This window comes from Hyla sarda, chromosome 5 (assembly GCF_029499605.1).
Source record: "Hyla sarda isolate aHylSar1 chromosome 5, aHylSar1.hap1, whole genome shotgun sequence".
NCBI classification, from domain to species: domain Eukaryota; kingdom Metazoa; phylum Chordata; class Amphibia; order Anura; family Hylidae; genus Hyla; species Hyla sarda.
In genome coordinates this window covers 32,979,375-33,007,140 of record NC_079193.1, presented here as the reverse complement: position 1 = coordinate 33,007,140, position 27,766 = coordinate 32,979,375, and the positions used below count along the sequence as shown (strand labels likewise).

General features: G+C 42.9%; 1 protein-coding gene across 6 annotated transcripts in view; it reads right to left on the bottom strand.

Annotated features, from left to right (window-relative positions):
• Window positions 1–27,766, bottom strand: part of STAM (signal transducing adaptor molecule) — a 222,722-nt gene that overhangs the window by 147,702 nt on the left and 47,254 nt on the right. For 2 of the 6 annotated variants that reach the window (XM_056519188.1, XM_056519189.1), the window contains exons 12-14: window positions 23,990–24,143; window positions 23,700–23,872; window positions 17,625–19,314 (exon numbers count right to left, since the gene is read on the bottom strand). In XM_056519188.1, the coding sequence (XP_056375163.1) occupies window positions 19,101–19,314; window positions 23,700–23,872; window positions 23,990–24,143 (541 nt within the window). In that variant the 3' untranslated portion in view covers window positions 17,625–19,100. Of the gene's footprint in view, window positions 1–17,624; window positions 19,315–23,694; window positions 23,873–23,989; window positions 24,144–27,766 lie in introns of those variants that run through there. The other 4 variants (XM_056519190.1, XM_056519191.1, XM_056519187.1 and 1 more) reach the window with 4 other exon arrangements.

Here is a 27,766-nt window from a genome sequence, read left to right as displayed (position 1 = left end):
GCACTGTGGACAAGACAATAAAAGAAATTCATAAAGAACAGAATTTCCTCTGTAGCATACAGCTGCTAAAAAGTACTGGAAGGGTAAAGATTTTTTAAAAGAAGTAATTTACAAATCTGCCACCAGTTGATGTAAAAAAAAAAAGTTTTCGACCCCTTTAACCCCTTAAGGACCAAGCCCATTTTCACCATAAGGACCAGGCAAATTTTATTTTTGTATTTTAGTTTTTTCCTCCTCGCCTTCTAAAAATCCATAACTCATGACATTTATATTTCCATCTACAGACCCATATAAGGGCTTGTTTTTTGCGTGACCAATTGCACTTTTGTAATGAAACCTCTCATTTTACCGTAAAATGCACGGCAAACCCAAAAAAAATATTTTTAGGGAGGAAATTTAAATGAAAACCACAATTTTGCACATTTTGGAGGGTTTTGTTTTTCACACTATACACTTTACGGTAAAAATGACATGTGTTCTTTATTCTGTGAGTCAACATGAATTAAAATGATACCCATGGCTAGATACTTTAATATTTTTGTACCGCTTAAAAAAAATTCAAATCAGTAATCTAAAATCGCCCTAATTTGACCACCTATAACTTTTTCATTTTTCCGTATACAGGGTCATCTGAACATTTTATCAATACCACATTTGCATATATAAAACTTTTATATAATTTTTTATGAATTTTTTTGTATAAAATGTGACAAAAAAAGCTGCATTTTTTGACTTTTTAAAAATTGTTTACGTCTACGCCGTTCACCGTACGGATCATTAACATTATATTTTGATAGTTCGGACATTTACGCACGTGGCGATACCAAATATGTATTTTTTTTTTTTTAAATGCTTTTTTGGGGTAAAATGGGAAAAAACGGAAAATTTTTCTTTTTATTGGGGAGGGGATTTTTCACTTATTTTTACATTTTTCAATTTTTTTTGTTTTTTTTGTTTTTTACACTTTTTATGTCCCCCATAGGACAGTGGTCGGGCAAGCTGCGGCTCTTCACGCACTTTAATGCGGCTCTTGCAGTGCGGTCGGGCCGCGGCGGGCCGCCCCAATGCACACTGGTAACATACAAGGGCCTGATACTAGTATCAGGCCCTTGTATGCAGAGCAGCACCGGCCGCATAGTGCCGACCACTGCTGTATACTAAAAACCAGGGTGCCTCCAGCTGTTGTGAAACTACAACTCCCAGCATGCCCGGACCGGCAAAGGCTGTCCGGGCATGCTGAGTAGTTGTAGTTTTACAACAGCTGGAGGCCGCCTGGTTTTTAGTATACAGTATTAGTTTTTACCTGCTCTGGCCAGCCCCCGCCTGCAGCCACACACAGGAGCCGGCCCCGGGCAGATAATCATAGGTTTTCCTATGCCGGACATCACTGTGTGTCCCGAAAAATCTTTTCGGGACATAAGGATGTCCTCCGGTCACTTACCATTCCCCGCCCGCCACGCGTCCTCCTCCGGTCCTCCTGCGATCCTCCGCCTCCGTGCGTACAACCATAGAGGCGCAGGAGGACCGGAGGAAGACGCGCGCCGGCTGGAGCCTGGTAAGTGACCGGCGGCACGTCATCTTCAGTGTTCCGGTCACCGCTCCTCCGGTCCCGGCACCTACTGCTATGGTCCATAGGCCATAGCAGTAGATGGTGACCCCGGGCCGGAGGAACACTGTGGGGGGCAGCACACAGACATACAGCCTTCAGCCGTACACTGTATATGGCTGAAGGTTGTATGTCTGTGTGAGTGTGTGTGGGGTGGGGGGGGGGGGGGAGGAGCTGCCTACCATTGTGGGGGAACTATACTGCCAACTGTTGTGGGGGGGGGGGGGAGCTGCCTACCATTGTGGGGGAACTATACTGCCAACTATTGTGGGGGGGGGGGGGGAGCTGCCTACCATTGTGGGGGAACTATACTGCCAACTATTGTGGGGGAACTATACTGCCAAACTGTTGTGGGGGGAGGGGGGGCTGCCTACCATTGTGGGGGAACTATACTGCCAACTATTGTGGGGGGGGGGGGGGAGCTGCCTACCATTGTGGGGGAACTATACTGCAAACTATTGTGGGGGAACTATACTGCCAACTATTGTGGGGGAACTATACTGCCAACTATTGTGGGGGGGAGCTGCCTATGCGGGCGATCCGATCATCTATTTTATTATGCGCATTGCCGCAGATGCCGTGATCTGAACACGGCATCTGAGGGGTTAAGTGGCAGATATCCGCGGGATCGCGTATGTCGGCCATTACTGGCGGGTCCCCGGCTGCTGATGGCAGCCGGAACCTGCAGTGTATGATGCAAGCACCGCTCCGATGCTCGCAGGCATCCACAGAACATAAATGTACGTCCTGGTGCAGGAAGTCCAGCCAAACCAGGATGTACATTTACGTGCGTGGGTCGTTTAAGGGTTAAGAGGCTGGCTATTCAGGTCATAGAGCCAGAGACGGAGTCTGAAGAAAGTAGTGCCTCTGTCCCAGAGCCCTGGGTGCAGCAGCAAGCCCCTTGTCACCACTACCGGGTCCCGCCCCAGTGCCCAATTCCCTTCCAGCCTCCACAGCCTCAGAGCTGCAGAGTGTCAAACAAAACATTGAACTTGCCAGTCGGGGCCGCTCCGCCCGACCATGAACCGCCCTTACAAAGGAAACCTGTTTCTGCTTCCAGTCATGTTAATCCCTGCAATAATCTGCCCAGTAGGCCCCCAGGGACCCAAAGGCCTTTTTGTACCTACTGCAACAAATCTTGACATTGGTAAGTACAATGTTGGGATTTAAACAGATTTCCCCTGAGGTCGCGGACCGGCCCCCAGGAAAACAGACATCAGGTCCAAACCCAGAACAATCTAAGTCGGGACTCTCACTTTATGTTGCCCCCTATGTAAAAGTCATTGTAGAAGATGAACAGTTGGAGGCGTTAATAGATACAGGGTCCCAAGTGTCCACCATATCCAAGGATGTTTTTTTTACAAGTACTGGAATGTTAATTTGTTGTGTGAACCTGATGATGTTGATTTCAGGGTAGTGACAGGTAACAGGAAACAAATACCCAGACATGGATATTGGGAACCCACCATCCAGTTGGGGAAGCACGTACTTAGGGGACAGGGAGTGATTTTAACTAATATGTCTGATAAAGGGTCTGCAGAGTTCATATTGGGGATGAATATCATGAAACATTGTTTTGCTGTTTTGGAGATTCTATGCCTGCCTCTCTCCCCTACATGTCCTCCTCAGGCCAGCGGGCTGCGCAGCAACACTTAATGGTTCTCCAAGCAGAGCAGAAGTTTGCCAACCGGCAAGGCGAAGTTTGCAAAGTGCGAATTCAAGACATCAGGTCGGTGACCTTACAACTAGAGATGAGCGAATTTTTAGAAAAATTTGATTTGGACGATTTTCCGAAAAAATTTGGTTCGGTCCGAATTTATTCGCGGCGAATCGCTATTAAAAATGGATATTTCTGGCCATCAGAGGCTCAATAGGGGTGTAGAACACTTTGCCTTGTCCTAACACGCATAGGGAGTGTGCTGTGTTAGTGAAATAATACTGTTATTCAGTAGGACATGCAGATTACAGGCATCGCTATTAAATTCACTGCCGCAGAGCGTCTGGATGTGGCAGATTTTTTATGTAATTTTTTTATTTTATTTAATCAATTACATTTTTTTGATTACCCATTCTGGTGAGCATCGAGCTGGCGGTCCTCTGCCAGGTGAGATACCACCTGTTCCAGACCCTGCCTCTCAGCGCCCCCCTGGCTGTGAAAGTGCAAATGTTTAATTTAATCAGTTATGGTTCATTGTTATCGCTCCAAACGGTTTCATTGGATTCCAGCCAGCAGGATCAGGGCCAGCAGCATCAGTAAACCATATAGTGGCAAAATGTCACAGCCTGCAGAAGCATGAGGAGACAATAGAGCTTCACAATCCCTAAAACCAAAAGATCAATTTTCAAATTTAAATTGAAGATTTATGGTAGCTAGTGCTACCATAAAAATGTTTTAGGTAATGTCCCAGGCGTTGTAGTTTTGCAACATCTGGAAGAGCACAGATTGGAGACCACTGCACACTGGTTTCCAAACTGTGGCCCTCCAGATGTTGCAAAACTACAAGTCCCAGCATGGCCGGACAGCCAAGGAAGGATTAAGATTTTTATATAGAAGAAATTTACAAATCTGTTTAACTTTCCGGCACCAGCTGATTTGAAATTTTTTTCCCCACCCTCCCCTTAACCTCTTAAGGACCCAGGGCGTATGGATACGCCCTCACACACTGGGCCTTAAGGACCCAGGGTGTATCCATACGCCCTGGCGTTTTCCGGTCTCTGCCGCGCACCGGGCAGAGATCGGAACTGGATGCCTGTTGAAATCCTTCAGCAGGCATCCAGGGCAAACGCCGAGGGGGGCCATGTAGGCCCCCCATGTCGGCGATCGCCGCAAATCGCAAGGGAAATCGCCCTTGCGATCTGCGGCAATACCGGGCTGATCGGGTCTCTGGGACCCGACCGCCCGGTAATTTTGCATGATCCCGGCTGTCACAGACAGCCAGGACCATGCTGAAGTATAGGAGCGAGGTGGCAAGCCGGCCACCTCCTCCGATCCCCTGCGATCCGTCGGTTAGCTAACCGACCAATCGCAGGGGGGGGGGGGGGGGGTTACTTCCTCCCACCCTGCCCCTGGAAGTCCGGAGAGGACGGGAGGAAGACCGGAGGATGGGGCGGGGGAGTGCTGGGGACCGGCCCCGATACTTACCTCGTCCCTGAAGACCCGGATCCCTGCGATGAAGACGGCGGCGGCGACAGGTGAGTAGATCTTCAGCCGCGGTCGGGCCCTTTACAGCAATGCATGTCGCCGTAAAGCGACATGCATTGCTGTAATGGGACCCTGTAAACTACAACTCCCAGCATGCCCAGACAGCCCTTGGCGTCTGGGCATGCTGGGAGTTGCAGTTTTGCAACATCTGGAGGTCCACAGTTTGGAGACCACTGTGCCCTTCCAGATGTTGCAAAACTACACATCCTCAGCATGCCCTTACTGTCCAGGCATGCTGGGAGTTGTAATTCTGTAACATCTGGCCCTTCAGATGTTGCAGAACTACAACTCCCAGCATGCCTGGACAGTTGGCATACTGGGAGTTGGAGTTTTGCAACATCTGGAAGGGAACAGATTGGGAACCACTGTATTAGTGGTCTGCAAACTGTAGTCCTCCAGATGTTGCAAAACTACAACTCCAAGCATGCTGGGAGTTGTAGTTCGGCAACATCTGGCTCTAAAGATGTTGCCGAACTACTACTCCCAGCATGCCTGAGAATGTTTGGGAGTTGTGGTTTTGCAACAGCTGGAGGCACACTGGTTGGGAAAAATTGTCTGTTTCCTAACTCAGTGTTTCCCAACCCGTGTCCCTCCAGCTGTTGCAAAACTATAACTACCAGCATGCACTGATAGACTGCATGCTGGGAGTTGTAGTTTTGCAACAGCTGGAGGTCCCCCCCTGTGAATGTACAGGATACATTCACATGGGCAGGGGGTTACAGTGAGTATCAGGCTGCAAGTTTGCGATGCAGCAAATTTTGCGCGGCAGCTCAAACTCGCAGCGGGAAACTCGCTGTAACCCCCCGCCCATGTGACTGTACCCTAAAAACACTACACTACACTAACACAAAATAAAATAAAAAGTAAAAAACACTACACATACCCCTACACAGCCCCCCTCCCCAATAAAAATGAAAAACGTTTGGTACGCCACCGTTTCCAAAATGGAGCCTCCAGCTGTTGCAAAACAACAACTCCCAGTATTGCTGGACAGCCGTTGACTGTCCAAGCAATGTGGGAGTTTTTCAACAGCTGGAGGCACCCTGTTTGGGAATCACTGGCATAGAATACCCCTATGTCCACCCCTATGCAAATCCCTAATTTAGGCCTCAAATGCGCATAGCGCTCTCACTTTGGAGCCCTGTCGTATTTCAATGCAACAATTTAGGGTCACATATGGGGTATCGCCGTACTCGGGAGAAATTGCCTAACAAATTTTGGGGGGCTTTTTCTCCTTTCACCCCTTATGAAAAGGTGAAGTTGGGGTCAACACCAGCATGTTAGTGTAAAAAAATAAATTTTTTACACTAAAATGCTGGTGTTGCCCTATACTTTTCATTTTGACAAGAGGTAAAAGGGAAAAAAGTTTCTCCCGACTACGGAGATACCCCATATGTGGGCGCAAAGTGCTCTGGGGGCGCACAACAAGGCCCAGAAGGGAGAGCGCACCATGTACATTTGAGGTGATTTGCACAGGGGTGGCTGATTGTTACAGCGGTTTTGACAAACGCAAAAAAAAAAAAAAAAACCCACATGTGACCCCATTTCGGAAACTACACCCCTCACGGAATGTAATGAGGGGTGCAGTGAGAATTTACACCCCACTGGTGTCCGACAGATCTTTGGAACAGTGGGCTGTGCAAATAAAAAATGTTGTACAGACCACTGTTCCAAAGATCTGACACACACCAGTGGGGGGGGTAAATGCTCACTGTACCCCTTCTTACGTTCCTCAAGGGGTCTAGTTTCCAAAATGGTATGCCACGTGGGGATTATTTTTTCTGTCCTGGCACCATAGGGGCTTCCTAGATGCGACATGCCCCCCGAGCAAAATTTGCTCTCAAAAAGCCAAATAGGACTCTTCTCTTCTACTCTTCTCTTCTGAGCATTGTAGCTCGCCCGTAGTGCACTTCTGGTCAACTTATGGGGTACCTCCATACTCAGAAGAGATGGGGTTTCAAATTTTGGGGGGTATTTTTTGCTATTAACCCTTGCAAAAATGTGAAATTTGGGGGGACACACATTTTAGTGAAATTTTATTTTTTTACATATGCAAAAGTCGTGAAACACATGTGGGGTATTAAGGCTCACTTAATTCCTTGTTACGTTCCTCAAGGGGTCTTGTTTCCAAAATGGTATGGCATGTGTTTTTTTTTTTTTTTGCTGTTCTGGCACCATAGGGGCTTCCTAAATGTAACATACCCCCCAAAAACCATTTCAGAAAAACGTACTCTCCAAAATCCCCTTGTCACTCCTTCGGTTGTGAGCCCTCTACTGCGCCCACCGAACACTTTACATAGACATATGAGGTATTTCCTTACTCGAGAGAAATTGGGCTACAAATATAAGTATACATTTTCTCCTTTTAACCCTTGTAAAAATTTAAAAATTGGGTCTACAAGAACATGCGAGTGTAAAAAATGAAGATTGTGAATTTTCTCCTTCACTTTCCTGCTATTCCTGTGAAACACCTAAAGGGTTAAAAGGCTGACCGAATATCATTTTGTATCTTTGGGGGGTGCAGTTTTTATAATGGGCTCATTTGTGGGGTATTTCTAATATGAAGACCCTTCAAATCCACTTCAAACCTGAACTGGTCCCTGAAAAATAGTGAGTTTGGAAATTTTGTGAAGAATTGGAAAATTGCTGCTGAACTTTGAAGCCCTCTGATGTCTTCCAAAAGTAAAAACATGTCAATTTTATGATGCAAACATAAAGAAGACATATTGTATATGTGAAAAAAAAATTAAAATATTTTGAATATCCATTTTCCTTACAAGCAGAGAGCTTCAAAGTCAGAAAAATGCAAAATGTTCAAATTTTTCATAAAATTTTCACATTTTTCACCAAGAAAGGATGCAAGTTACAATTTTTTTTTACCACTATGTTAAAGTAGAATGTGTCACAAAAAAACAAATCTCGGAATCAGAATGATAACTAAAAGCATTCCAGAGTTATTAATGTTTAAAGTGACAGTGGTCAGATGTTCAAAAAATGGCCGGGTCCTAAGGTGTAAAATGGCCTGGTTAACCTTAAGAGGTTAAAGAGTATATTTAGTATAGTACAGAACATTTTATTCAACTTAGAAACTAAACTATAAAATAAAGCAGACAACAAGCACATCAGTCTTTTAGATATTTTGATTTATTTAGAACATAAAAAATTACATTTTCAGAAAACAATTTGCAACATAATTTACAGAAATGGGAAAAAAAATGTAATTGTGGTCTTAAAATTTTAGAGCAATAAAAAATATTGGTATCATGCAATATCTATTATCCAGATATTGTTCTCACTTGTTATAACTCTACAGATCTCAAACTTCGGCCTATAATACAATGAACTATGAACAATTCATTTATTAGATTAGGATCAAATCAAGCGGATACTATATTTTTCCATCTACTGCTGGAGTGGACATGTTAGAAGACAATCTGCAACTGTGTTTCCACATCACTCAGACAGTATCCAGCCTTATATGTGGTAGCGCCATTTTAGAAATTAAACCCACAATTGTTGAGAGGCGACATGTTTCGTGCGTCAGCGAGGTGATGAAGACCAATGTAATGCTTAAAACCTGTAAACATATTAATTCACACAGAGTGGAGATACATAACAGCTTAGAAATAAAATCAATTGTACTTGGTTAAAATCCCCAGGAACAGCGCCACACTTGTCCATGGCCGGTTTCTAGTACTGCAGCTCAGTCCCAATTAAAAGGGGGTACTCCGGTGGGAAAAAAAAAGTTTGCGAACTCGTGCCAGAAAGTTAAACAGATTTGTAAATTGCTTCTAATTTAAAAATCTTAATCCTTTCAGTCCTTATTAGCAGCTGTATGCTACAGAGGAAATTCTTTTCTTTTTGAATTTCTTTTTTGTCTTGACCACAGTGCTCTCTGCTGACACCTCTGTCTGTATCAGGAACTGTCCAGAGCAGCATTGGTTTGCTATGGGGATTTTCTCCTGCTCTGGACAGTTCCTGATACGGACAGAGGTGTCAGCAGAGAGCACTGTGGTCAGACAGAAAGGAAATTTCAAAAAGAAAAGAACATCCTGGAGATCATAACAGCAGCTCATAAGTACTGGAAGGATTAAGATTTTTTAATAGAAGTAATTTACAAATCTGTTTAACCTTCTGGCATTAGTTGGTTTAAAAAAAAAAAAAAATAATAAAAACAAATATTAAAAAAAAGTTTTCCAGTGGAGTATCCCTTTAAGGGTACGTTGACACGGGCGGATTTTTTTTTTGGGTTATTTGAAAGGGGGCGGGCTCTTCTCGGCTGTTCGCAGCAGATTTTCTGCGGTGGAATTTACGGTGTGGAAAATCCGCCGCAAGCCCCATTGAAGTCAGTAGGGACCAGAGCGGATTTTCTGCAGCGTAAATTCCGCCGCGGAAAATCTGCTGCGGACAGCCGAGAAGAGCTTGCCCACTTTCAAATACGCAGCAGGGAAACCCGCAAAAAAATCCACCCGTGTGAACCTACCCTTAGGGTCTATTCACACGGCAGAATTTCCGCTTGCGATTAAAGCCCATAGACTTCTATGGAATTCCGCACTCCCATTCACACTTCTGAATTTCCGCTTGCGGAAATTCAGAAGTGTGAATGGGAGTGCGGAATCCCATAGAAGTCTATGGGCTTTAAATTGAGACAGAATTCCACAATAGGAAATTCTGCCGTGTGAATAGACCCTAAGGGGTTATCCAGGAATTAAGAAGCAGGACTCATTCCTTCCCAAAACAGCACCACACCAGTCCTCAGGTTGTGTGCAGTATTACAACTAGGCTCCATTCATTACAATGTAGTCATGTGTGAGTGCTGACTAAGGGGGTCCCCTGAAACATAGTGCAGCAGGTTACGGCTCAGGTCGTTTCTCCATCTGACCAAGTTCTTACATCTCACCTTGAAGTATGAATATTTTAGGTTATGATGAAATCGTAAGAAACGAAATAAAAAAAGAGAAATACCAAGTATTGTTCACAAGATGGTCGGTGAGTAGTTCCTTTGGGACTGTACACATTTCACCTTGTCTAGCGGTGCTTTAGCCCTGGTATACTTATGTATGAACTCCAGGTGACCACGTCTATACATACAGCTATGAGTACAGACATGCTGGTCAATCAGACACAAAAATAAAAAATTTGGGGAAAAATAAGCAAAAGGAACTAAAAAAACAACAACAAAAAAAGAACACAAGTTGGGCGAACTCGAAGAGTCTAGCGGTCGCTTATTCCCCTCGCCACATTTAGAACACAATGATGAACAGCCATTATTTTGGTTAGACTGTATTGCTTCAACTGGTGGCAGAGTGATCCAAAAATAGAGAACAGATTCCAAAATAATTTTTTATTCAGTTTAAAGGGGTACTCCGGTGGAAAACTTTTTTTCTTCAAATCAACTGTTGCAGGAAAGTTACCGTAAACAGATTTGTAAATTACTTCTATTAAAAAAAAAATCTTAATCCTTCCAGTACTTATCAGTTGCTGTTATGATCCAGAGGAAGTTGAGTGATTATTTTCTGTCTGACCACAGTGCTCTCTGCTGACACCTCTGTCCATTTTAGGAAATGTCCAGAGTAGGAGCAAATCCCCATAGCAGAGCTATCCTGCTCTGGACAGTTCCTAAAATGGACAGAGGTGTCAGCAGAGAGCACTGTGGTCAGACATAAAAGAAATTTTTTAAAAAACGAACTTCATGTGGAGCATACAGCAGCTGATAAGTACTGGAAGGGTTAAGATTTTTAAATAGAAGTAATTTACAAATCTGTTTAACTTTCTGGCACCAATTGATTTGAAAAAAAAAATTTGTTTTCCGCTAGATTACCACTTTAACCCCTACAGGACCCATGACGTAACATTACGACACCCTGGGTCTTAAGGATCAAGGACGTACAGTTACGTCATGGGCAGTTCTGGTCCCCGCCGTGTGCCGGGCGGGGATCGGAGCGGGATGCCTGCTGAAATCATTCAGCAGGCATCCCGTGCAAATGCCCAGGGGGGGGGGTCATCAGGACACCCAGGATCCCCCTGAAGAGATAGGAGTGTGGTGGCACGGGTGCCACCCCTCCTATCCCTGCTATTGGTGGTCTAGACGCGACCACCAATAGCAGATAGGGGGCGGGGGGGTTAACTTTAGTTTTCCCCGTCCTGCCCACCCACAATAGGCGGGGCAGGACGGGGAAACGACGGGGACCGGCGCCGAAGATCCACTTACCGATCCGGGCGGGTGACAGAGGCTGCGGGCGACGGAGATCGGCGGGCGGCGATGACGTGCGGCTGGATCCGACGGAAGCTGGTGAGTTGCCTAGCAACATCTGGAGGGTACAGTTTGAGACCATTATACAGTGGTCTCTAACTGTAGCCCTCCAGATGTTGCAAAACTATAACTCCCAGCATGCCCAGACAGCTGTTTGGGCATGCTGGAATATGTAGTTTTGCAACAGCTGGAGGGCTACAGTTTGAGACCACTATATAGTGGTTCCTAAACTGTAGCCCTCCAGATCTGGCAAAACTACAACTCCCAGCATGCCCAAACAACTGTTTGCTGTCAGGGCATGCTGGGAATTGTAGTTTTGCAACAGCTGGAGGACCACAGTTTGGGGATTACTTTGCAGTGTTCTCTAAAACTGTAGCCCTCCAGATGTTGCAGAACTGCAAATCCCAGCATGTCCAAACAGCAATCAGCTGTCTCGGCATGCTGGGAGTTGTAGTTGCGTACCTCCAGCTATTGCATAACTACATCTCCCAGCATGCCCGTCGGCGATCAGTACATGCTGGGAGTTGTAGTTTTGCAACAGCTGGAGGCACACTGGTTGGAAAATACCGAGTTAGGTAACAGAACCTAACTGAAGGTTTTCCAACCAGTGTGTCTCCAGAAGTTGCAAAACTACAACTCCCAGCATGCACGGTCTGTCAGTACATGCTGGGAGTTGTATTTTTGAAACAGCTGGAGGTTTGCCCCCCCATGTGAACGTACAGGGTACATTCACACGGGCAGGCTTACAGTAAGTTTCCTGCTTCAAGTTTGGGCTGCTGCAAATTTTTCGCCGCAGCTCAAACTCCTAGCGGGAAACTCACTGTAACACGTCAGTGCGAATGTACCCTAAAAACACTACACTAACACATAATAAAGGGTAAAACACTACATATACACCCCCTTACACTGTCCTCCCCCCAATAAAAATGAAAACCATATTGTATGGCAGTGTTTCCAAAACTGAGCCTCCAGCTGTTGCAAAACAACAACTCCCAGCATTTCCGGACAGCCACTGACTGTCCAGGCATGCTGGGAATTTAGCAACAGCTGGAGGCACCCTCTTTGGGAATCACTGGCGTAGAATACCCCTATGCAATCCCTAATTTAGTCCTCAAATGCGCATGGTGCTCTCTCACTTCAGAGCCCTGTCGTATTTCAAGAAAACAGTTTAGGGCCACATACGGGGTATCTCTGTACTCGGGAGAAAATGCACTACAAATTTTGGGGGGGCTTTTTCTCCTTTTACCCCTTATGAAAAGGAAAAGTTGGGGCTACACCAGCTTGTTAGTGTAAAAAAATTAAAAAATTTACACTAACATGCTGGTGTTGCTCTTTATTTTCACAAGCGTTAAAAGGAAAAAGACCCCCATAATTTGTAACGCAATTTCTCCTGAGTACAGAAATACCCCATATGTAGGCGTAAAATGCTCTGCGGGCGCACAACAAGGCTCAGGAGTGAGAGTGCACCATGTACATTTGAGGCCTAAATTGGTGATTTGCACAGGGGTGGCTGATTTTACAGCGGTTCTGACATAAATGCAAAAAAATAAATACCCACATGTGATCCCATTTTGGAAACTACACCCCTCACGTAATGTAATAAGGGGTACAGTGAGCATTTATGACCCACAGGTGTCTGACAGATTTTTGGAACACTGGTCCGTGAAAATTAAAAATTTTATTTTTCATTTGCACAGCCCACTGTTCCAAAGATCCATCAAACGCCACTGGGGTGTAAATGCTCACTGCACCCCTTATTAAATTCTGTGAGGGGTATAGTTTCCAAAATAGGGGCACATGTGGAGGGTCCACTGTTCTGTCACCACGGGGGGCTTTGTAAACGCACATGGCCCCTGACTTCCATTCCAAACAATTTTTTTCCCAAAAGCTCAATGGCGCTCCTTCTCTTCTGAGCATTGTAGTGCGCCAGCAGAGCACTTTATGTCCACACATGGGGTATTTCTATACTCAGAAGAGATGGGGTTACAAATTTTGGGGGGGGTCTTTTCTGCTATTAACCCTTGCAAAAATGTGAAATTTGGGGGGGGGAAGCACACATTTTAGTGAAATTCTTTTTTTTTTTTTTTTACATATGCAAAAGTCGTGAAACCCCTGTGGGGTATTAAGGCTCACTTTATTCCTTGTTACGTTCCTCAAGGGGTCTAGTTTCCAAAATGGTATGCCATGTGTTTTTTTTTTTTTTGCTGTCCTGGCACCATAGGGGCTTCCTAAATTTGCTCTCAAAAAGCCAAATATGACTCCTCTTCTGAGCATTGTAGTTCGCCCGTAGTGCACTTCAGGTCAACTTATGGGGTACCTCAATACTCAAAAGAGATGGGATTACAAATTTTGGGGTGTATTTTCTGCTATTAACCCTTGCAAAAATGTGAAATTTGGAGGGAAACACATTTTAGTGAAAAAAAAATTTTTTTTTTTTACATATGCAAAAGTCGTGAAACACCTGTGGGGTATTAAGGCTCACTTAATTCCTTGTTACGTTCCTGTTCTGGCACTAGGGGCTTCCTAAATGAAACATGCCCCCCAAAAACCATTTCAGAAAAACGTACTCTCCAAAATCCCCTTGTCGCTCCTTCGCTTCTGAGCCCTCTACTGCGCCCGTCGAACACTTTACATGGACATATGAGGTATGTCCTTACTCAAGAGAAATTGGGCTACAAATAACATTTTTCTCCTTTTTACCCCTTGCAAAAATTTAAAAATTGGGTCTACAAGAACATGCGAGTGTAAAAAATGAAGATTGTGAATTTTCTCCTTCACTTTGCTGCTATTCCTGTGAAACACCTAAAGGGTTAAAACGCTGACTGAATGTCATTTTGAATACTTTGTGGGGTGCAGTTTTTATAATGGGGTCATGTGTGGGGAATTTCTAAGATGAAGACCCTTCAAATCCACTTCAAACCTGAACTGGTCCCTGAAAAATAGTGAGTGAAAATTTTGTGAAAAATTGCTGCTGAACTTTGAAGCCCTCTGGTGTCTTCCAAAAGTAAAAACACGTCAATTTTATGATGCAAACATAAAGTAGACATATTGTATATGTGAATCAAAAATTTTATTATTTGGAATATCCATTTTCCTTACAAGCAGAGAGCTTCAAAGTTTGAAAAATGCAAAATTTTCAAATTTTTCATCAAATTTGGGGATTTTTCACCAAGAAAGGATGCAAGTTACCACAAAATTTTACCACTAAGTTAAAGTAGAATATGTCACGAAAAAACAATCTCGGAAACAAATGATAACTAAAAGCATTCCAGAGTTATTAATGTTTAAAGTGACAGTTGTCAGATGTGCAAAAAACGCTTTGGTCCTAAGGTGTAAAACGGCCTGGTCCTTAAGGGGTTAAGGGAAAAATTACCAAAAGAAAATTTGGCTTGTAGAGAAGCTTGGACTTACGGTAAGAGGTTTTATAAAGTCAAAGAACTGTTGGCAAGCCAAAGGATTGCAATATTCCTGGATTGAGCAACACAGGGTGTTATTAGCTGGATCACTATATAGTTCCTTCCATCTACAAACAAGGGTCAATGCAAAGCATGAGCAGTAAAGAGTACTGTGAGGATACATGGCTACAGAAACATGCTGGGATGCAATATCACATCACACATGCTCTAAACCTAGATCACGTATGGATTAGTGCAAGAAAGTGCTGCTGCTTCTGCTATGTCAACTTAAACTGCTGCAGACACACTGGTTGGGAAACACTAGCGTAAAAAGATAAAAACAAACAAAAAAAGCTGCACACACACAACTCTATAATTTTAAGTCATTGGCCGCGCACCCACATTACGTGAAACTATGACCAGCAAATAAACTGTTCATGAGCCAGGCAGAATTGGGAGGTTGGGAGTTAGTGTCCAGTAAAGCTACTCTCATCTGAATATTTATACATGCAGCACCCGAGAGACGGCTCTGCAATTATTCCTAGTGTTTTGGTTTATGCAAAAGAAAAGTCCAGTTTTACACACTAAAATACATCATTCGTAGATTTTAATCTGCTATTAAATTCGACAAGTAAAGTGAAGCCCCCTCCCAAATATAAGAATGAAAAAAAAAAAATAAAAAAAATCTAAAATAACCACTTAAAGGGGTACTCCGCTGCTCAGCATTTGGAACAAAGTGTTCCGAACGCTGGAGCCGGGAGCTCGTGACGTCATAGCCTCGCCCCCTCATGACATCACACCCCCTCAATGCAAGTCTATGGGAGGGGGCGTGACAACGTCACGACCCCTCCCATAGACTTGCATTGAGTGGGCGTGCCGTGACATCATGAAGGGGTGGGGCTATGATGACACACGTTCCCAGCGTTCGGAACAGTTTGTTCCAAACGCTGAGCAGCAGAGTACCCCTTTAACATTTTTCTTACCCACATCAGGGATATTTTTCTCCCCAAAAAAAAAAAAAAAAAAAAGTAAGAAGTGGCAGTGTAAAGTAATACTGATCTAATTTCACTATAAATCACAAGAGATGACAAGGGGTTAAATGTCACGGGACATTACAGGGGTTAAAGGTTTCCTTTACTTGTAATATGTAGAGATGAGCGAACTTACAGTAAATTCGATTCGTCACGAACTTCTCGGCTCGGCGGTCGCTGACTTTTCCTGCATAAATTAGTTCAGCTTTTCGGTGCTCTAGTGGGCTGGAAAAGGTGGATAGGAGACTCTTTCCTAGGAATGTATCCACCTTTTCCAGCCCACGGGAGCACCTGAAAGCTGAACTAATTTGTGCAGGATAAGTCATCAACTGCCGATCCGAGAAGTTCGTGAAGAATCGAATTTACTGCAAGTGCGCTCATCTCTAGTGTGATCCTTATCGATTGGACCCCCTAAAGTTCAGATCTTCAGCCACATCTGTGCTATTAGGTCCATAGATAGACTGTATTCATAAACTTATATACAGGGAGCCAAAGGCCTTCCGGGCGTGCTGAGAGTTGTAGTTTAGCAACAGCTGGAGGCACCCTGGTTGGGAAACACTGTCCTAGAATCAATAAATCTTATTCTTCAGCACTAGAAAACCTCTTAAAATTAAAAAAATAAACATAGGAGCAAATGAAGCTATACAGGATACTGAAATACGTTTATAATGCACAGACAAATTCTAAGTAATAGAGATGATAACGTAATAAAGACACAAAACATAAGAATTCAGATAAGTTACCCGAGTAAAGAAATAACTTATTTACTACATTAAACATTTCTATACAAGTGTATTGTATTTATCTACAAGTGTAGCTGTAAAAAAAAAAACTAAAGAAAAAAAAACAAACAAAAAATAAAAATAAAAAAAAAACAACATGAGTTATTGGTCTTTGAGATTCTGGATATATTTTTAATTATCCCTTTTTTTTAAATAGATTTAAAAATAAAAAAAATTAACACAAACACCCGCCATGTTGTGATCTAACAGGATTTCATTTTTACCTGATTTTTCTTTGGCGTAAAACACTTGTTACGTAGTTCCTAAGAATAAGTTTTATTGAGAATTTTTTTTTTTTTGTTTGTCTCAAGATGTGTTACACAGAGTAGTGAACTCAAGAGGTTAAACTAAACAAGATTTCACTTTTATTCTGCTTACCAACAGCGCCACTCTTGCCCATGTGCTGTGTTTGGTATTGCAGCTCAGCCCTATTCATGTGACTAAGGCCCAGTCAAATGCTTTATTCTAATCCCAGATGACTTAAAAGCAATAAAATTTAAATAAAAAAAAATATATATAAAAATAATAAAATCACAGAACTTAAAGGGGACCGGTCATTAAAAAAAAAAAAAAAAAAAAATACTATCCAATCTATTGGCATCAGGTTATAGAGCAGGAAGAGCTAAATAGATTGATATTTATCTATGTGGGGAAAAGATTCAGTTTAACCTGTAAATTCTTGATGGAAATCTGTGATCTCTCCATGTTTAGGAGTCTAGTGGGCGGTCCTATCATTGTGACACTGTCCACTGGACTCCTAAGAATAGAAAGTGCAGAGTATTTAATCAATAAAGTTACAAGTTATGTTGAATCTTTTTCTCCACAAATACACATTATATATATATATTTTATATATATATATATATATATATATATATATATATATATATATATATATATATATATATATATATATATATATATATATAGCTCAGCTGCTCCTGCTCTATAACAGGATGCCGATAGATTAGATAGCATTTTCATGGTGACAGATTCCCTTTAAGTCCTTGAAGTGTTCATGTTTTAGTAAAATCAACTTTTAAAACCTTATCCTGTTTCTAGGTTGGATCCGTTTCTGGGTAAGTAGAGTGATAACCAATACAACTAGCTCACCCGCTTACAGCTGTCACTCAGCTTTTAAAGGGTTACTCCGCTCCCCAGCATCCGGAACATTGAGTTCCTAACGCTGTGTGCGGGTTTCCGTGTACACGCCCGCCCCCCTTACAAGTCACGGCCTGCCCTCTCAATGAAAGTCTATGGGAAGGGGGCGCAGTCGCGCCCCCTTCCCATAGACTTTCATTGAGAGGGCAGGCCGTGACGTCACAAGGGGGCGGGCGTGCACACGGAAACCCGCACACAGCGTTAGGAACTCAATGTTCCGGATGCTGGGGAGCGGAGTAACCCTTTAATAGTTGTTGGTGCAGATATGGTAGCTCAGTAGGTCACTCGTCTCAGAAAAGATATGACTAAAGCTATGCTTATATCTGCGTTGCAGGCTCTGTTAATTTTGACGGGAAGAATAGTACAGTATGATGAACTATTCTTCCTGTCAAAACAACAACAGGCACAAAATGGCACTCCCCTCCATTCTCAAAAAGAAGAAGAAGAGGATTTAGGCAGCCATAGTGCAGAAATCTGCCATATGAGCTGCGCCCTCTCCCTTGTAGCTGTGACATCGCACACTCTAAAAAGCAAGTCTGCTTCCCGATTCCTTTCTGTCTGCTCAAGACGAGACCAAAGATGTGAAGGGGGAGCTTAGAGTGATTAGATAAAGGGTATCAGTAGTGTGCATCAGAACGGGCTCCCTGCTGCCTTATCTAAGGAGTCATAAATCTAATTAGCATTAATGCGAGCTCCCCTCTTCACATCACTGGTCTCGACCCAAGCAAACAGATGAGAAGGGGAGAGACAGGAGTTCTGCATTCAGAGATTGTGACACGGTGTCAATCACTTAGTGTCATTAACATAAAGCCACCATAACATTTTCCACATCTTCTCAAGCTCCTGACCATCCCTTTTGATGAGATATAGAGATATATATATAGTCATTCAGTTATCCCAGAAAAAAAAAAAAATCTGTTTCTAGAAATTTCAGTGAACAACAATGTGGTCCCCAGAATGGTTGTAACTCTGCTTATCTGAGGTCTTAAGCAGCAGAGAGAAGCTGGTTAACCATCACACATGAAGCCTATATAAATTCTCAATAGGCTTTTTAGGAGGACAATGACTCAAAAATTATTGGGCTCAGCCATGTATCACTAAACACAAAACCTGGACCTTCACCGTGGTACTGGATCCACTCCCTTGATAGGTGCATGTAACTACTTACTCAATGGTCCAAGACATAGAATGGTTGAGAGCACAGGCAAAAGTAATCAATAACCAGATTAAGGATCTCACTTATCCACTGCGGTCAAATTCTTACAGATGATGAAAAAGTAAAAAGGAGGACCGCTGATGATACACATGGTCCCTATGTGGATATAATGTACAAGACAATGTTCTAGTAAAAAGGACCATAACACCATTATGTGCCACCATGATAAAAACACCTTGACGTCACTAGTTACCCCATCACGTATATATGCAACGAGAACTTCGGAAATGTCTGCCAAAGGCCGGACTCGAGCAGCAGCGTCTATGAGATTCTCTCTATGTAGTGTATTATACAAGGGTTAAATTGGATAAAGACCAGTGGAACCTAAACCTCTGCTTACCGTACGGTTTGCTAGTAGTGAAATTAAAAGGCAAGGTTTCGTAGTGGGGGTGGTCACATTACAGATAGTATATAGGTGCTACAGCTAAGATAGACAAGTCCAGGCTTCTGAGACTTATAGAAGAGCCTTCTGAGAGTAGCTCTGTGGTTGATCTTGGCTGGCTGAGGATGGTGAGAGGGTTGTGGAGGGGAGCGCATAGTGTGGGACTTGGGACACGTTCGTACCAGTTTGATAAATAGAGAGGTCTATGGCAGCGGAAGGATTTGGCGTGTATCCTGGAGCTGGGCCGACATACGTACTTCCTGGAGCAGATCCGACAACTGCGGACCTAAAAGACAATGACGGGGGGGGGGGGGAAAAAGGGTTTCATTTTGGATTTGTTTCCCAGAATTATAACAAGTAATATAAGTTCATAAAAGTAATGAACAGTAAAGTTACAATTTCTCATGTCAAAATCTTCCTGTAAAAATTTAAGGTCTGGAACAATCCGAAATTCCAAGCGGATATCCCCTTGCAGCGGCAGACTGCACGGACATGCGGCACACCCATTGACAGCAGTGCACCTGGCGCAGAATGCCACCAAAAGAATAACTAATGTCTATTCTTTTGGTGGAGGCTGGAATTTAAATTTTCGCAGTGGAATTTTCCACTGTGGAAATTGTGCAGTGTGCATGGCGCAAAAGAATCCCATTGAAAACAATAGGAGGCTGCTGCACCAGAATCTCCGAGCGGAGTAGTTCAGCTGCCAAAATTGCGCAGTGTAAATGGACCCGACCCAAGTGCTTCATAAACAGCTGCAAGATGCTACAATGTGTAAGTGTGAGGTAAATGGATCAGGGGCACAAGTCTCTACAGTCCTGATTTGTTACAATGTTTTAACGTAGGTAAAAATACATCAGACTAGAGAAACCCCTCAACTGCACGAAGCTGTAAGATTTCCCTTGATCTTATATGGCAGATGAGGAAAGAGGAAAGAGGAAAGAGGAAAGAGGAAAGAGGAAAGAGGAAAGAGGAAAGAGAGAGAGAGAGAGAGAGAGAGAGAGAGAGAGAAAATTTCCGCTGTAGTATTCAGCAGCTAATAAGTACAGAAAGGATTAAGATTTTTTAATAGAAGTCATTTACAAATCTCTAACTTTCTGGCACCAGTTGATTTAAAAAAAATAAAAATAAAAAATAAGTTTTTCACCAGAGTACCCCTTTAATGCCTAGTGTCAGCAAGTTATACCCACGGTTCCTGTGTCCCCCAATGGAGCCGACCGAGAAAAATATTTGTGTGGGGAAATTGAAAAAAAGAAAACCACAATTTTATAAAATTTCCTTTTCTTGCTGTACACTTTAGGGTAAAATGAGACGTTTTCTTTACTCTGTGGGTCAATATGATTTAAATGATACCCGTCTTATCTTATATGCTTTTCTATTATTGGACTGCTTTAAAAAAAAAAAAATAATAATTTAAAAAAAAACTTTTTTCACAAAATAAGTATGTTTAAAATCCCTCTACTCTCACCATCTATAACTCACTTTTCGTATACAGGGCTGTATGAAGGATCATTTTTTGTGCCTTGATCTGTAGTTTTTATCGGTACCACTTTTGCGCACATTTAACTTTTTAGACAAATTCCATTTTATTATTTTTTTAATTACCATTATATTTTGATAGTGCCGACATTTACGCACATGGCGATACCAAATAGATTTATTATTATTATTTTTTTATTTTTTTTAATGCTTTTTTGGATAAAATGTGAAAAAAGGGGCTATTTAAATTTACCGATCATCCAAACGCTCGCACTGCCGCAGATGCTGTGATCTGTATTGATCACGGCATCTAAGGGGATAATTGTGGACATGAGCGCGATCGCTGATGTCCGCTATTACCTGCCGTGCATGATGCGAGCACCTCTCTTGTACTGCAGGATTTGTGGGGGTCCCCGTCAATAATAAGAGTGATTACAAACCTAAAACACAGCGGTCTTCAAACTGTGGCCCTCCAGATGTTGCTAAACTACAACTCCCAGCATGCCCGGACAGCCAACGGCTGTCCGGGCATGCTGGGAATTGTAGTTCTGCAACCTCTGGAGGGCCACAGTTTGAAGGCCACTGCCTTAGCACTATGCCACCACTCTAAGATGAAAGTACCCCTTTATTATGTTGTTATTTTATTAAAGCCATTATACTGTTTCTTATAAGAGCCCTATATCCATAGTTCAGCCTGCGGAGAGGATCTAGGTGTCTTCTCCAGAGCTTCCTCTGCACTTACATTCTAAGCATTATTCTATCACTTATCTGGAGGACGGAATCCATGCTGGTTCGTAGGAAATGGATAAATACTGTCTGTGACTACCACATGTTTTGCACCTATAGAAACTATTCAGGAATCAGGACAGTGGCTTAACAGTCCCGGTACAGATCTACAGTCCCCTATATAGTCAGTGGTATTATGGGACCCTTCCACTCACTTAAATAAAATGAAAAATAAAAATCATATGCCAATTTCACTTTGTACTGTATATTTTGTATAAAGATATTCTTTCATAAAATTCATAAAAATCTGCTTCTAAACAGTTTTTAAAGGGGTACTCCGCTGCTCAACGTTTGGAACAAACTGTTCCGAACGCTGGAGTCGGGAGCTTGTTCCGTAACAGCCCAGTCCCTCATAACGTCACGACCCGCCCCCTCAATGCAAGTCTATGGGAGGGGGCATGACAGCGCCCCCTCCCGTAGACTTGATGTGGGTTAGCAAATGTTAAAGGGGTACTCTGCTGCTCAACGTTTGGACCAAACTGTTCCGAATGCTGGGAGCTCGTGACATCATAGCCCCGCCCCCTCAGGACATCATGCCCGCCCCCTCAATGCAAGTCTAAGGGAGGGGGCGTGACGCTGTCACGCCCCCTCCCATAGACTTGCATTGAGGGGGCCATGTGACGTCACGAGGGCGGGGCTATGGAGTCACGAGGGCGGGGCTATGACGTCACGAGGGTGGGGCTATGGCGTCACGAGCTCCCGGCGCCGTGTCCAGTGTTCAAAACAGTTTGTTCCAAACGCTGAGTAGCGGAGTACCCCTTTAATGAGAGAGAAAAAAAAACGAATGAAAATTTTTATCTTCGTGACAATTGTGCCTGTCGGGGACGCAATATATTGGTCAAGACTAGAGATGAGCGAACTTACAGTAAATTTGATTCGTCACGAACTTCTCGGCTCGGCAGTTAATGACTTTTCCTGCATAAATTAGTTCAGCTTTCAGGTGCTCCCGTGGGCTGGAAAAGGTGGATACAGTACTAGGAGACTCTTTCCTAGGACTGTATCCACCTTTTCCAGCCCACCGGAGCACCTGAAAGCTGAACTAATTTATGCAGGATAAGTCATCAACTGCCGAGCAGAGAAGTTCGTGACGAATCAAATTTACTGTAAGTTCGCTCATCTCTAGTCAAGACTTAGCAAGGTCGAAATGGTGATCTTTAGATGACTGGGTCATTGGAGCGTGTGTTTGTAAAGTCTAGCCTATCAGGTCCGATCCTACAGATGAGCTGCTGTAGAGCAAACTGCTGAAAAGTTTCTAATAGTCATCATTTAAAAGAGGTAAGCAGCTTGCTGTATTTGGGACTGTAAGCCACAGACCACTAAGAGCGCTGACGCTGACCTGTCCACCACCGGAAGAATCTACAGCGTGTGAGAATCAGAACTGGAGCAAGGAGCAATGGAACAGGGCGGCCTGGTCTGACGGATCATTATTCCTTGTACATTATGTAGATGGCCGGGTGAATGAAGAAGAGATGGCACCAGGATAGGAAAAAGACATGATAGCGGGGGCAGTGTGATTGGGTCCTGGCATCATGTGGAAGTTACTGTGACACATAACTACTACCTAAACATTGTACAGACCATGGTATATTCTTAAAGGGGTTATCCAGGATTTAAAAAAACAGAGCTAATTTCTTCCAAAGACCGCTCCCTGTCTGTCTCCAGGTTGGGTGTGGTTCTGCAGCTCAGTTCCATTGTAGTAAATGGTAAACTAAAACAAGACACAGACAGCGCTCTGTAGCACGATACCGTTAAAAACAGGATTGGTATAACAAAAGTGGTGCTTACCACATAAAGTTACAATCCAAGTGTAACTATGGAAAAGAGTAGTGGTTTTTAGGCGCCTGCAGCCGCTCCACGTCCAACCTCAAATATAAAACCAAATTTTCTCCAACGTGATTATGGAATTCAGGGCGCTGGACACACAGACAAGAGGGATCTCAAGTTTAATCACCCATGATGCAACGCGTTTCACAGTAAGACTGCTTCATCAGTCTGATGAAGCAGTCTTCAGACTGATGAAGAAGTCTTACTGTGAAACGCGTTGCATCATGGGCGATTAAACTTGAGATCCCTCTTGTCTGTGTCCAGCGCCCTGAATTCCGTCATCACGTTGGAGGAAATTTGGTTTTTATATTGTAGTGAATGGAGCAAAGTTGTAATACGACATCCAAAGTGGAGACAGACAGGGAGCGGTCTTTGAAAGAAATCATCTGTTTTTTGATTCCTGGATAACCCCTTTAATCTGGCTGCTATTAACTACTATAATGTTTATTCTGCAATAGTTGTGTACATCTCCCCATGTGTATGTAAGTAAGGAAGCTCACAACCTACACCGTGGAAGGGTCTGATGCGGGTGAATACAATCGCTCACATGCTCTTTAAAGTAAAAAAATAAAATATTCACATTACTTATAGGAAGCTTGAGGTGACTGGCTGGGAAGTTCAGAGGCTGTAGGAAGTGGCGCTGCTGTCTGGCTTAGAGACTGAAGCTGTTCTGGAGGGACTGGGTAAGTCTGTATGGGGCCCATCTGCGTATTCCCGCTGACAAGATACGTGGCGTTCGGATGTGGTCCTTGATACGTCTAAAAAAATGGAGAAAGGGAAATAAAATAGACGATAAACAAAAGCATTAGAAGATGCTGACTAGTCACTTCCTGTAGGACAAGCTATAAACATATACCCCCTATGTATTATATTACCTGCTGTGGAGGGGCCCCTGCTGGTGGCATGTAGTACTGCTGGTTTTGCATCTTTGCATACATGGAGTACATGGGGTCTTCATTCATTAACTTAGTATATAAAGAGAGCGCTTCCATAACACTAACATTTAACTCTGAAAGTTCTGAGTGTTTCCTGCAAAGCAAAGATAGTCGGTCACAAGAAGTAAAGTTTCTGCAGGAATATAAATCTATATACACACACACAGTCATGGCCATAAATGTTGGCACCCCTGAAATTTGTCAAGAAAATGAAGTATTTCTCACAGAAAAGGATTGCAGTAACACATGTTTTGCTATACACATGTTTATTCCCTTTGTGTGTATTGGAACTAAACCAAAAAAAAGGGAGGAAAAAAAAGCAAATTGGACATAATGTCACCAAACTCCAAAAATGGGCTGGACAAAATTATTGGCGCCCTTAACTTAATATTTGGTTGCACACCCTTTGGAAAAAATAACTGAAATCAGTCGCTTCCTATAACCATCAATAAGCTTCTTACACCTCTCAGCCGGAATGTTGGACCACTCTTCCTCTGCAAACTGCTCCAGGTCTCTCTTATTGGAAGGCGCCTTTTCCCAACAGTAATTATAAAATCTCTCCACAGGCGATCAATGGGATTTAGATCTGGACTCATTGCTGCCACTTCAGAACTCTCCAGCGCTTTGTTGCCATCCATTTCTGGTGCTTTTTGACGTATGTTTGGGGTCATTGTCCTGCTGGAAGACCCAAGATCTCAGACGCAAACCCAGCTTTCTGATACTGGGCTGTACAGTGTGACCCAAAATCTATTGGTAATCCTCAGATTTCATGATGCCTTGTACACATTCAAGGCACCCAGTGCCAGAGGCAGCAAAACAACCCCAAAACATCATTGACCCTCCACCATATTTCACTGTAGGTACTGTCTTATTTTCTTTGTAGGTCTCATTCCGTTTTCGGTAAACAGTAGAATGATGGGCTTTACCAAAAAGCTCCATCTTGGTCTCATCTGTACACAAGATGTTTTCTCAGAAGGATTTTGGCTTACTCATTTCATTTTGGCAAAATTTAGTCTTGCTGTGTCTGTGTCAGCAGTGGGGTCCTCCTGGGTCTCCTGCCATAGCGTTTCATTTCATTTAAATGTCAACAGATATTCAAGCTGTCCTGCAGGCTCAGGAAGCAACAGTGTCAGCGCAAACTATCTTTGGAACTTGTTTGGAGCTGCTTATCCAACATCCGGACTATCCTACGTTGACACCTTTCATCAATTTTTCTCTTCCGTCCACACCCAGGGAGATTAGCTACAGTGCCATGGGTTGCAAACTTCTTGATAATGTTGCGCACTGTGGACAATGGCAAATCTAGATCTCTGGAGATGGACTTGTAACCTTGAGATTGTTGATATTTTTCCACGATTTTGGTTCTCAAGTCCTCAGACAGTTCTCTTCTCCTCTTTCTGTTGTCCATGCTTAGTGTAGCACACACAGACACACAATGCAAAGACTAAGCGAACTTCTCTCCTTTTTATCTGCTTTCAGATGTGATTTTTATACTGCCCACACCTGTTACTTGCCCCAGGTGAGTTTAAAGGAGCATCACATGCTTGAAACAATCTTATTTTTTAACTCTTTTGAAAGGGTGCCAATAATTTTGTCCCAATTTTTGGAGTTTCGTGTGACATTATGTTCAATTAGCATTTTCCCTCCTTTTTTGGTTTAGTTCCAATACACACAAAGGGAATAAACGTGTGTATAGCAAAACATGTGTTACTGCAATCATTTCTGTGAGAAAATTTCAGGGGTGCATTTACGGCCACGACTGTGTGTGTGTGTGTGTGTATATATGTGTATAATATAATTTTAAATATAATTATATAAATATTAATAATATAAATATTAATATAAATAATAATAATAATACTTATTATAATATATATATATATAAAAATATTTACATACACATATATATATATTTTTTTTTTCATACATACATTATATATAATATATAGTATATAGTACATTCTTATTTCTCTGCTCAGGATCTTTTCGGCAGTGTTTTTCAAACAGTGTGCCTCCGGCTGTTGCAGAACTACAACTCCCAGCATGCTGGGAGTTGTAGTTCAGCATCAGCCGGAGGTACACTGTTTGGAAAACACTGCTCTATGGAGGATGCCCCAACCAGCACGTCCCATACATTACAACAGGGGTGCACATCTTTTTTGGTCTTTGGCCTCCCAGTTTTCGAGCAGCTGTAAATATTTTTCCCCCATTCAACTACAACTTGTTCTTTTATACGTATTATGTGCATCCCATTTAGGGAGCACGCCATAAAGAGTGACAGCTAATTATATCTTTATTAAATTACATTAAATAAAATGCATATATATGACATTTAAATAGGGTACTCCGCTGGAAAAAAAAATGGCTTTTAAATCAACTGATGCCAGAAAGTTAAACAGATTTGGAAGTTACTTCTATTTAACAATCTTAATCCTTCCAGTACTTATCAGCTGCTGACACCTCTGTCAATTTCAGGAACTGTCCAGAGCAGGAGAGGTAGGTTATGGGGATTTGCTCCTAACTGGACAGTTCCTGACATGGACAGAGGTGGCAGCAGAGAGCAGTGTGGTCAGACAGAAACTAACTATACAACTTCCTGTGGAGCATATAGCAGCTGATAAGTACTTGAAAGATTAACATTTTTAAGTTTTTTTTTTTTTTTTTTTTTAAGTAATTTACAAAGTATGTTTAACTTTCTGGCACCAGTTTGAAAAAAGTAGATTTTTTATACTTACTGTAAAATCTCTTTCTCGGAGGATCCATTGGGGGACACCGAGACTGTGGCTATATCTTGCTGCCACTAGGCATACAAAAAGAAAGTCTGCCCACCCTGGCAGGTATACCCCGCCTACTGACCCTGAGCAAATCAGTTTAGTCCCAAAGCAGAAAAAAAACCAGCAGGTGTCCAAGGAAACCAGACCAAAAAAAAAAAATAATAATAAAAATAAAAATAAACCAACAACCCCTCGGACAGAAAAACAAACCATAGCAACAAACACAATGGGTGGATGCTGTGTCCCCCAATGGATCCTCCAATAAGAGATTTTACAGTAAAGCATAAAAAAAAATTAAAATCTACTTTTCTCGGTCGGCTCCATTGGGGGACACCGAGACCGTGGTATGTACCAAAGCAGTCCCCGGGGTGGGAAAAATACCCAAAACAGAATCAGGCAGAAGACTGAGCCACTGCTGCCTGCAACAATTTGAGACCCAAACCAGCGTCAGCTGACACAAACGTGTGCACCTGGTAGAATTTAGTGAAAGTATGCAGGGACCAGGTGGCTGCCTTACAGACTTCCAAGGCCGAAGCCCTATTGCGTTGCGCCCAAGAAGCCCCAACGGAACGCTTAGAATGAACAGTCACCTGAAAAGGTGGGACCTTCCCTTTACGACGGTACAATTCAGAAATAGCTCAAACAACGTCCAGACTACGTAGGGAACGCTCCTTAGCATTGGATGGAGCCGGACAAAATAAAGGAAGAACAATCTCCTCATTCACGTGAAAGGGGGAAACCACCTTGGGCAAGAAGGAGGGAGGCAAAAAACCCACCTTGTCCTGATGAGTCTAACACCACCGAAAATAAGCCCGCCATGTGCGGTGGTAAATCCGAGCAGAGGAAGGCTTCCGAGCCCAAAGCATGGTGCGAATCACCCTGGAAGAAACCCCCCCCAAGAGCTCTAAAAAACGCAGTTTCAATCGCCACACCGTCAAATGCA